Consider the following 11,927-nt stretch of genomic DNA (forward strand, 5'->3'; position numbering starts at 1 on the left):
AATATGCTCAGTGAAAAGGTGAGAGCTTTTCTTCCAAGATCAGTATAAGACAGGAACGCCAAATCTCATCACTTCTATACAAGTACAATATAGCACTAGAAGTTCTAGTCAAAGTAATTAGGTAAAGAAAAAAATCGGGAAGGAAATTGTCTTTGCAGATGACATGGTCTATATAAAAGACTTCTCCAAAATAATGAATTTAGTATGTTAGAACTAGTGAATTCAGTAAAATTACAGGATAGCAAATCAACATATAAAATGTTTCTGTACACTAACAAAATTCTGAAAAAAGTAGCAACAAAAAGAAAACTGCTTAAGGATAAGTTTAGCTGAGGAAGCAATGGATGTTTACGCTGAAAATTCTTTAAAGACAATGAAATGAAGATGCTAATAGATGGAAGGCGATCTCATGCTTTTGGACCAGGAGAATACTGATAAAACATCCATACTACCCAGTTATTTACAGTTCAATGTAATCGTTATCAAAACTCCATTGGCACCTTTAAGAGGAATGTAAAAAGCAATCTAAAAATCATGTGAAGCCACAAAAGAGCCTAAACAGGAATTTCAAGTAAGAAGAACAAAGCTAGAGGCATCACGTTTTCTCCAGAGGAAGAAGAAACTTTTAGATGAGTAAAGAAAGTGACATAACTGAGGGGGGAGAGGGAAACAGCTCAATGGACATGATGTTCATACACATTAATCACTGCTGAGCATGGGAAGGAGGGCGGGGAATACGGCAGGAATTGGGAAAGGGTGCAGTAAGTGCTGTGTGTGCCTCCATCACCCTGGACTCGAGATGTATGCCTTACAACGCACCAATAAAAGTTAAAACATTTCTAACATGTTTGTAATCAAAACAGGTGCCAGCCTAACAGCAGACACAGACCAATGGAACAGACTAGAGAGTCAAGAAGTAAACACACACGGCTACGGTCACTTAATCTTTGATGGGGGTGCCAAGAATCCACAGTGGGGAAAGAATCTGCTCTTCAATTCATGGTGTTTGAAAAACTAGGAATAATATACCACATATGAAAAGGAATTAGAAATGGATTGAAGACTTAAATGTAAGGCCTAAAACTAAAGAACTCCTAGAAGGAAACAGCAAAAGCTTAACATTGGCCTTGGTGTTATCCCCCCCACCCCCCTTTTGGACATGACACTGAAAACACAGGCATGAAAACAAATGAACAAGCAAAAATAACAGTAAGTTAATTCTTTCTGCACAGGGAAAGAAATGGCACAGCAAAGAGACAACTAAGGAATGGGAAAAAATATTTTCTAACCATAAATATGATAAATCATTAATATAAAAATAAAGAACATACATAACAATAGCTAAGTTGCTAAATAAAGCCTGATTTCAAAATAGTGCATATTAGCTTAAAACTACCTTAGATAACATTTCCTGAAGGACAAGAATTCATAAGGTGCCTTTATTCACAACTTTCAAATCATCAAATCAGATGATGAAGTAATAGTTCATTTGCAAGAAAATACTGTGAACAATTTTTTCTTGGAAATGTTCTGCATTGACTTCTGATTACCTTGGGTAATACAAATATTTACTGTGACATTTTTAGAAATTATCCTAGTTATTATCCTAGTTGGGTTCAGATTTCAGGCTTTGTTGCTCCTTCTGTTGACATATTTTCCAAAGTTCTGCGTGTGAGCTCTGCTATGAATCTGTGTTGTGTGGCTGCGAGGCACGCAGCTCCTACAGAAGGCTTGAAGACTCCTTCCTCCACCTCTCCTTGGGTTCCTCTATGCACTCTTGGCCTTCTAGGGCCGTTTCTCATTGATCTGGCCAGAAAAGTTCCTTTTGGCGTTTTAGATACCCAGGATCCCACCACACAGTTGTGCATGACTGACATCCGCAGGAATTAAAAACAAGAAAAAGTCAAGCATGGCATAGTGTCTCACGCCTGTAATCCTAGTACTTGGGAAGCAGAGACAAGAGGATCAGAGATCAGCCTCAGCAATTTAACCAGTCTCTCAGCAACTTAGTGAGACCCTGTTTCAAAATAAAATAGGGCTAGGGGTCTAGATCAAAGGTAGAATGGCCCTGGGCCTAACCTCCAGCACATAAGACAAAAGTAGCAGATCTTAACCCTAGTCCTGACTTGCCCTTCAGAGCTCCAAATTCCCCTTTCTCTAGTCCTCCTGACAAGATAGAACCATTTTTTTTTTCACATAGTTTTTGCTGCTCACACCGCTGCCAAACTCGTCTCCAATTGGAAACACTAGTGGCTGATCAGGAGTGGAGAGAGTGGGGAAGGGGAGGGGAGGAAGGGAAGAGAAGGGAGAGAGAGAGAGAACCTTTCCCAATTTTCTGGCCAGGAAGATGAGTTACTATCTCTGTTTTATTTATTTTTATTTATTTATTTATTATTATTATTTTTTTTTTTTGGTGGTACTGGGGTTCCTAGAAGCCCTTCTACCTCCGGGCTACACTCCCAGACCTCTTTTTACATTTTATATTTAGAAACAGGGTCTCCTAAGCCAGCGCGCGCGGCTGGCTTCGAACCTGCGCGATCCTCCTGTCTCTGCCTCCCAAGCGCGGGGATTACAAGCGTGCGCCACCACGCCCGGCCACTATCTCTGTTTTAATGGCTCACCCTGCTGCTTGATTCCAGTTGAAACCTTCTGTGGGTCAAATTTGAGAACTAAATAGGAAACCTCACGTGGGTTTCTCCTACAGTTTTTGTTCTCCTGATCTCCCTGCTACTGTTTAGTTTTGAGGTATTGCTTTTTGTATTTTCCTGATATGTATATGTATATATATAACAACATATGTGTATATATATTATATATGTATAATATATGATTTTTAAAATTTTATCCTTCATTTCAACATGGCTAGATAAAGGGCTGCTTCAAAGTCTGGCCTTTGAGAGTCTCATTCCTGGAAATATTTAGTATTTGATTTTTAATACTTTGGCTATCTGAAAGACCAATAGAAAAGATTCCTCTAAGAGAATTCCCAGTGCACAGACTTGGGAATTACTTAATAACCGAGCACAGGATCTGGTGTGAATTTTTGTGAAGTCGAAGCTTTAGCATTCATTCTGATCAAGCGTTCTAGTTCCACAGAGTGAAAGCAAACTCTTAAGAGCAAAAGGGGAAGTGGTTGCATGGGCTCTGGAATCTCATGGTATCCAGGAAGGAGACATAGAGGTCTGTCCTGTCCTCCTCAGTGTCACAGCTATGAAACCTGGTACTGGGGCTCTTGGAGACCACAAAGTGGCTTCTTTCCTATGTGCTTATTTTGTAGGGGGAGACTATGCAGTTCCCCATAGCTGTTACTCTCTGTATTTCCATAACCACCTTCTTCCCTTTCTTGTGTGTGTGTGTGTGTGTGTGTGTGTGTGTGTGTCTGTGTGTGTCACACGCACATGAGACAGAGGGACCAGCTTCTTAGTGACAGTATTGAACCACTGCATCAACTTTGCCTAAAGCCAGCTCTGCCTGGCATACACTAATTCCATTTCTGTGAATCGATCTGTTTTGTGTTCTACTTTCATGAGCATTGGCTCCGATTGCTAAAGAGAGCACCCTGTGCCAGCACTGGAGTTTTGTCCTATTTAAGGTCCCATCAGCTTTAAGATTCTGACTCCCATCTTGCTCTAGCCCTTTCTACGCCTGCAGTCTCCCTGTATCTGACTCAAACAGACGAATCTGAATCCTGCTTTCAAATTGCCTTCCACCAAGGCAGTCCCCAGTGTTCATCTGTTACAAACCGCAGCGCGCAGTGACCCCGCAGGGAAGCTTTTCCTTTCCATTCTGCTTTCTTGCTCCTCCGAGCTTCCGAGCTTCACTGATGTTTCTGCCTCTCCTTTGGTGGCTAGTGATGCCAGTTACTCCTTGAGTATTCAACCTCTGTCTCTTGGTTGGCTTCTCAAATGTCACAGATACATGTTATCCCTACTAAAGCCTTATTTCCCACTTTCATTTTGTTTCTAATTATCATAAGAACCTATTAACTACCCACATCCAAGATGGGCGTCTCTTCGCATCTACTTGCATCTGAGTGAAGAAGGTTCAGATGATAAAGGAGAAAGTGTTGCCAAAGTAAAAGTATCCAATGTGCATTGAGCACCTGTTAAACTCAACACTGTGTTATGTATTCTTTTTTTCCAGTACTGGGGATGGAATTCAGGGGCATTTTAAGAGTGTGCAGGAGGGACCCTGTCGTGCTGGCACATGCTTGTAATCCTAGTCCTTGGGAGGCTGCAACAGGAGGATCACAGGTTGAAAGCCAGCTTCTGCAATTTAGGCTCTCCAACAACTTTTCAACAACCTGTTTCAAAACAAAACCAAAGGGCTGGGGGTGTAGCTTGGAAATGGAAGGACCCTATGAGGAAACTGAGGTCCAGATAAGTAAATACAGTTATTAATTAAGTGGCAGAACCAGAACTCCAAAGCCCAGATTATTAATGACTCACCTGAATGCCTCTTGGGACTTGTCAAGCAGAAGTCTCTTTAGGAAGGAAGGGTTTTTACATTGGGTCATCAACCAGAGAGAATGGAAAAAAGATCATTTGCAAATACTTGGATCAGTGTGTGTGTGTGTGTGTGTGTGTGTGTGTGTGTGTGTGTGTGTTATTCAGGCATGGAGTCTCTGTGGTTTCTTTGACTAAATGTGAAGCGTGATTCGCCTTACCTAATTAAGGTTAATAGATGCCTCTAGATTAGCCAGTCTCAAAAACAAACAACCCCCCAAATAGTTCTGTTTCCTATGTGGAAGGTAGATAGAAATTGGGAACCAAGGGTGACATCAGATAGCAGAGTGGACACTGCTGTCTGATAGAGTGGAGTGATGGAGGGCTCTAGGGGAGGGAGGAGGGGTCAAAGAGGCAAAGCAGGAAACAGTTGAAATAGCCACCTGAGGACTTGCAATTACCCATTCTAATCGGAAAGGGGAGCGAGGAGGTGGGACCTGGAGGGAAGTGCTCCAAGAGTTCTCCGCACTCCATACCTCAGTATGACGCATAATTACAATGCACCAAATAAAAGCACATAAAATAAATGAGTGTAAAAAAGATGAACAGAATGCTAGCTTAAGAGTCATTTGTGTTGGTGACAGACATCTTTCTACCAGAGGGCCAGAGACTCTAGCTTCACTGTTGTACTTGAGAGCAAACAGCTATCGCTCACCACAGCCGACTCAGGTTTGCTTTTCCTTGTGCTTCTGGACAAAGCGGGCCCCATAATTCACCTGGATGTGGTAGGAAAGAACACTTATTTGTGATGACTGATCTGGAAGACCGCGGTAGGTGATGTTGGACTTTGTGTGCACACACAAGCCCTGGAGAGTCACATTGTGGTGGAAATACAAACATGCCCTGCGGAGCCAGCGAGGCACGGCACAGCATGGAGCTGGCAGGTGCCTTAGCTTTCTGGGCATCCTCAAGGGTTGATCGTGGCACCAACCCCTGTCCTTTTAGACTTGGCCCGGGGCCATTTCAGAGACAGAAAACACCAGGCTTAACTTACCAGGGCACAGCAGGATGGCCCAGCAGGGGCGGGACTGCTCCCTGTTTCTGAGGCCCAGCGACATGGGCCTGGCCTGGAAGGTGGCCAGCGGGCAGCTCCTCAGAGCTCTGCCCTCCGAGCCCACAAACCTTCAGTAACAACAGGATTCCAAAGGGCTCCTGCCCGAACAGCAAGGTGGAGGCATTAAAAAAAAACAGCTTGGAGGAAGCCATAGATTTCCCCCTAATGACTCCCTGCTCCCTCCTGTCAGTGACAGGGAGTTGACATATGTTTGTGGCTTCCTGCAGTATTTGTTCCAGCTGTGCGCATGGCCCGGGTACTGGCGGGGATGCTGTGCTCTGCACCTGCTCGTGATGTTCCGAAGGGTGAAACTGTGGTTTAAGTATGTGTGCCTGAAGCCTTGCTGGGGGACAGTGGGGATGTGGCTGGTTTGTAGGCATGTGTGGCCAAGTTCTATTTGTGAGGGTTTGAGCATAGCCTGGCAGTCCAGCCTGATGGGGCATGTAATTTTTTCTTAGTAATCAAATCTTAAAAACAGAAGTAATTTATCCTCCCTCCCACCCAGCTGCTCCAATCCTGCTAGGTGTAGCCCCTGCCAAAGGGGACAGAGAAGTCAAGGCACATTTAGGTCTAGTTTCAGGACAAATAGATTATTTGGCTTAAGTAGCTTTCATTTATTGGGATGTTGCCTGGCTGGGAGTTATAATTAGAATATCTCCCTTTATTTACATGTCCCTTTTAGGGAAAAAACAGGATGAGAGGATCCGATAGCTCCATCTTCCAATTTGTTAAGACACCTAACTAAATCCTCATTTGGGAATGAAATGGTAGCCATCTGGCTACCAGCCTGTAGGCCCGTCACCTCTTTGGTAACTGAAGTGGAGTTCATTCGTTCATAAGCACTTACCAAGTACCTGTGCTGGTGTGTCCTACATGTTGGTATCTATTAAATTACCAGGGTATTAGGAGCTGACGCTGAGACTGGACGTGATGGTCTCCCAGGACATAGTCCCTAAGTTCAGGGAACAACATGATAGACCCCAGATGGCCATGATCTCTGAAATTTGTCTCTCTTAACATTCATACTTGAAGTGTGGGGCTTCTGGTGTTATGAGAAAAATCGAGCAGAGCCATATTTCCAAATGAACCTACTGGCCGCATCTGGCCCTCTGCCCAAAGACTCAGAGCAGAGGGTTGAGGAAACACGGCTGTACAGAGGGAGGCATTCTGCCTTCTCAGCTGTCTTGAGACTCGCCAGAAAGGGGGATTCGAAAGGTTCCCCAGAACTAAGATTAGGAGGGAGGGCATCCCAACAAGGTAAAGATTGGGAGGGAAAAGTACCGAAGTCAAATGAGACACTTTGCAAAGGCTACACCTGGAGACCGTCTACAGCAAGAGCAGCAGCAGCAACAGCTGGATCACGAGTGGGGCTGCAGATGTCAGCTGGGGCTGCAGGCGAAGCTCAGGCCCATTCATTTAGTCCTCAGCCCCAGCTGGGCGTGAGCCTGTACCTTGCTCCCCGAGCGGTGCTCCCTCGGGTTCTTGCATTCCAGCCTAGATGGCTACACAAAGCGTGTTGGTGCAGCAGTTCCTTAAATAAAGACAACTTGTCTTTAGGCTGAATCTCTCCCCTGCTGACGTGTCCTAACCTCCTGGGCTTTATCCTTAAACTGCCTGCTGCTCATCTGAGAAATGCAGACAGCACAGTGCAGGCTGGTACTCTAGCAACTGTTAAGACTCATAGAGGATACCAGTGGGACTCCAGGTAATGGAGGGGAAATACCAGCAAAGCTTGAATGGAAAGATAGGGGTGGAGGAAGACTGAACTTGATTAATGAGCGTCTACATCGAATATGTGTAAAATTACGAATATGGCATGGTTACCCTGGACAATCATTGGTGGGAGGGGGGAAGTGAAAACAGGGATGGGGGGAGAGCACCAAGTATAGTTTAAATGTATACCATTTATGTTCAATAAAAACTTAAAAATAAATTAAAAAAAAACTCATAGAGCATCCGCACACATGGAAAACCCCGTCCCCATGCTGTACCCCCCTCCCGCTTTTGGACTTTACTCCAACTTATTTTCAATACAAAGAAAATAATCATAGTTATTCTAATTTTAAATAAAGATGTTCCCAGAATAAGAAGTTTACTTTTCTCTTTTTTTATACTTTTAATGGTGCATCGTCTTTATACATCATAGGTTCAAAGTGACAAAACATATGAGTACCCAACACTTGGTGTATTTCATGTTATTCTTATCAGAAAGAACGTGAAAAATATCCCCCCTTCCTTGGACAGCATCTTCCCCCTGCAGAAAGATGGTGTGCCTGCATCTGAATGAGACGAGTAGGGGAGAGGTTAGCTTTAAAAATAATAATAATATGTGTGTGTGCACATACACTTGCGTGTGTGTGTGTGTGTGTGTGTGTGTGTGTGTGTGTGTGTGTGTGTTGGTGAGGCTAGTCTCCAACCTATGATCCTCCTGTCTCAGCCTCCCAGGTACTGGGATTACCGGAGTCAGTCACTGTACCCCTCTTTAAAATGTTTTTGAATACATTTGTGGGGTATGGTGTGATAATTTGATACATGTATGCAATGTGTAAAGATCAAGTCAGTGTAGTTAACATTTACATCTCCTTAAACATTAAAAAAGTATTAACATAAAAAGTGTACACATTTATGGGGTACAGCGTGCTATTTTGGTACATATATGTATAATATAAACGGATCAGTCCAGGGTAATTACATCTCCTTATCAATACTGTGTTTGGAGTCTTGGCGTCCCTTCATTTCTAGTTATTCACAACCTATTTCCGCCTCAACAGAGACTTAGTGGTTCTCAGAAGTCCAGAGCTGGGCAGCCGGGAAGCCAGGATCTCGGCCTCTCTGGGTCTGCACAAGGCAGGCCATGGGGTCCAGGGTGGGCGACAGTCCTGCTGCGGTGCCCGCCAGCCTTCCTGATGTAACTATGTCAGACAAAGCCCCTCTCCCAACGGATGTACAAACCCAAAAGTATCTGCTTTAGGAGAATTCCTGAAACACGACAAAGTGCAACTTAATATCTGGGTTCTCACGTCTTGAACTTAGACCCAAGCTTGTCCCAAGATAAGAGATCCGGTAAGCAGAGGACCCGAGCCAGGAGGTGGCTCCAGGGCCGCGGGTCGCTTCCCCGACATGACGGCCAGCGGCCAGCAGGTGTCAGTGCGCCCTCGTTCTGTCTCGGCGCTCGGCCTCCGCCTCTAGGACCCCTCCCCACCGCGGTTACGGGGGCGCGGCCGGGACCCCGCGCCTTGCCAGTCGCGCAGACAGCTTTGCGCCTGGGAGGACACCTGGTCGCCCCCCGTCCCCAAGCGGCGGTCTGAACTCTGGCCGGGCCCGCGCCCGCGCGGGTGCCGTCCCTTGCGCCCTGGGGCTTCGATGGGAAACTGCTCCTTCCTCTTCTGCCAGGATCCTGGTCGCTCCGGTCTCCAAGAGCACCTGTGGTCAAGGGTGGCGGGCTCAGGGCTAGGGTGCCCTGGACGCGACCCGTACCGGAGGGCACTTCTCGTGGTTCGGGCCGGGGCTCCTCTCCACCCTCTCGCCCCGAGATCCAGCTGGATGGGGCACCCCGGGTGCCTTTTGCAGACCGCCCGGCTGGCCCGGAGCTGCGCGGCCAACTCCCAGCAGGGGCCGCTCCCCTCGCTCGGGCTCTCTCTTTAAGCCCCTCGCTCCAGGCACCCGCCTCTAAAGGGCCCGTCCAGGCTGGGGGGCCGCGGTCCCTCGGGTCCGGCGCGGACGCGGGCGCTAGACCGGCGGAGGGGAGGCGCGAGGGGCGGAGGAGGGTCGGCTTCCCACGTGGGGGCTGACGCCGGCTGCTCAGCAACGCCGGCTCGATCCTGGGGCTATAAAACGAGTCCACCGTAGCGCGGCGGAGCAGCAGCGGCCGCGGCTCGGTGCCGACGCCCCGCAGTCGGCTCGCCGCCCCGTCCTGCGCTCCAGCTCCAACTCACTTGGTCCTGGGACCCCGGCCCGCGCCGCCGCGCCCACCCACCGAGCCGCCGCCGGGGAGCCGCCGCCGCCGGCCTCCCGGAGGGCTGAGCACTCCGGCCGGGGGCGCCTTCATGCGGCCCCCACCCGCCGCGCGCCGCCGCCGCCGCCCCCGAGCTCCGCGCGCGGCGCCCCCGCCCCAGCCCCAGCCCCAGCAGGGCGCGCAACTTTGGAAGTCCCGCGGCGCTCCGGGGGGCGGCGGAGGCGGCGCCCCGGCCCCGGGCAGGGCCCAGCCCGCGCCGCCGCGCCTGGGGGCAGCCGGAGAGCCGGGCATCGCCCCGCGGATATAAGGAGACGCACGCCCGCTGCCTCGGGGCGGGGGCGGGCCCGCGCACGGTAAGACCTCTCGCTTTCTTCGCTCAGGCTGCAGAGTCAGGATAACTAGATTTAAATCTCTAATTTCCTGTCCCCCTTCCCAGGGATCAGGTCGCCGGTGATTGTTGTTGTTGCTGTGTTGTTCCTTCTCGAGCCACCGACCTCTCTCTCTAACCATCAGCTCGCACTGCTCTCTCCTGCCTCTTAGAAATTACACTTGGCCGTGTCGAGGAGCGAGGAGGCGCCCACCCCGAGGGAGCGCCCCGGACCCGGCCCCGCTCGCTAGACCCGGGCCCAGGGGCCACTAGCGTCCCCCCCGCGGCTCGGGCCCGGCCTCCGCGGGGCCCCCTCCCTATGTGAAGTGCGGCGGGCGCCGGAGGAAGAGGAGGACCCGCGGGCGCCCGGCCGGAAGGCGGCTGGCGGCAGCCCCAGCGAGCGGGCGCCGCGTTCATGTTCCGCCAGGAGCAGCCGCTGGCCGAGGGCAGCTTCGCGCCCATGGGCTCCCTGCAGCCGGACGCGGGCAACGCCAGCTGGAACGGGAGCGAGGCGCCGGGGGGCGGCGCCCGGGCCACCCCCTACTCGCTGCAGGTGACGCTGACGCTGGTGTGCCTGGCCGGCCTGCTCATGCTGCTCACCGTCTTCGGCAACGTGCTGGTCATCATCGCCGTGTTCACCAGCCGCGCGCTCAAGGCGCCCCAGAACCTCTTCCTGGTGTCCCTGGCCTCGGCCGACATCCTGGTGGCCACGCTGGTCATCCCCTTCTCGCTGGCCAACGAGGTCATGGGCTACTGGTACTTTGGCAAGGCGTGGTGCGAGATCTACCTGGCGCTGGACGTGCTCTTCTGCACCTCGTCCATCGTGCACCTGTGCGCCATCAGCCTGGACCGCTACTGGTCCATCACGCAGGCCATCGAGTACAACCTGAAGCGCACGCCGCGCCGCATCAAAGCCATCATCGTCACCGTGTGGGTCATCTCGGCCGTCATCTCCTTCCCGCCGCTCATCTCCATCGAGAAGAAGCAGGGCGGCGGCGGCGGCGGCGGCGGCGACCCCGAGCAGCCGGCCGAGCCGCACTGCAAGATCAACGACCAGAAGTGGTACGTCATCTCGTCGTGCATCGGCTCCTTCTTCGCGCCCTGCCTCATCATGATCCTGGTCTACGTGCGCATCTACCAGATCGCCAAGCGCCGCACGCGCGTGCCGCCCAGCCGCCGCGGCCCCGCCGCGCCCGCCCCGCCGCCGGGGGGCGCCGCGCGCAGGCCCAACGGGCTGGGCCCGGCGGGGGGCGCCGGCGAGCCGGGGCCGCCGCCCGCGCAGCCCAACGGCGCCCCCGGGGGCGCGGCGGCCGACGCGCTGGACCTGGAGGAGAGCTCCTCGTCCGAGCACGCCGAGCGCGCCCCCGGGCCCCGCCGCGCCCCCCGCGCCCGCGCGCCCGGCCCTCCCCGCGCCGGCCCGGGCCAGCCGGGGGACAGCCTGCCGCGCCGCGGGCCGGGGGCGGCGGGCGCGGGGGGCGCGGGGCCCGGCGAGGAGCGCGGCGCCGCCAAGGGCTCGCGCTGGCGCGGGCGGCAGAACCGCGAGAAGCGCTTCACGTTCGTGCTGGCCGTGGTCATCGGCGTGTTCGTGGTGTGCTGGTTCCCCTTCTTCTTCACCTACACGCTCACGGCCGTCGGCTGCCCCGTGCCGCGCACGCTCTTCAAGTTCTTCTTCTGGTTCGGCTACTGCAACAGCTCGCTGAACCCGGTCATCTACACCATCTTCAACCACGACTTCCGCCGCGCCTTCAAGAAGATCCTCTGCCGGGGGGACGGGAAGCGCATCGTGTGAGCGGCCGGCGCCCTGCTGCCCACCACCGCGCCGGGCGGGGGCGCATCGACGGCGCCCGAAGCTCAGGACCGGCCCGGAGGGCGCGCGGAGGCCTCCTCCGGGTCCACAGGGAAAGAAAGTCCAGGCCCGGAGGGACAGACGCACCCCCGACGGCTGCCCTGTCTTGTTCTTGTGGCCCCTCCTGGACGGGAGAGATTTTTCTGGTGGGCCGCTCCTAATCAGTATTGTTTCCTAAAAGTATAGTCGCCCCGCCCTTT

General features: G+C 51.9%; 1 protein-coding gene across 1 annotated transcript; it reads left to right on the forward strand.

Moving 5' to 3' along the window:
* Window positions 1–10,296: 10,296 nt before the first annotated feature.
* Window positions 10,297–11,670, forward strand: ADRA2A (adrenoceptor alpha 2A; the record flags this gene model as incomplete). The annotated part of the gene is made up of 1 exon (XM_080694288.1): window positions 10,297–11,670. The coding sequence occupies one exon, from the start codon at window positions 10,297–10,299 to the stop codon at window positions 11,668–11,670; it is 1,374 nt and encodes a 457-aa protein (XP_080550414.1).
* Window positions 11,671–11,927: the final 257 nt, after the last annotated feature.

The sequence above is a fragment of the Muscardinus avellanarius genome, assembly GCF_963383645.1.
Source record: "Muscardinus avellanarius genome assembly, chromosome: 4".
NCBI classification, from domain to species: domain Eukaryota; kingdom Metazoa; phylum Chordata; class Mammalia; order Rodentia; family Gliridae; genus Muscardinus; species Muscardinus avellanarius.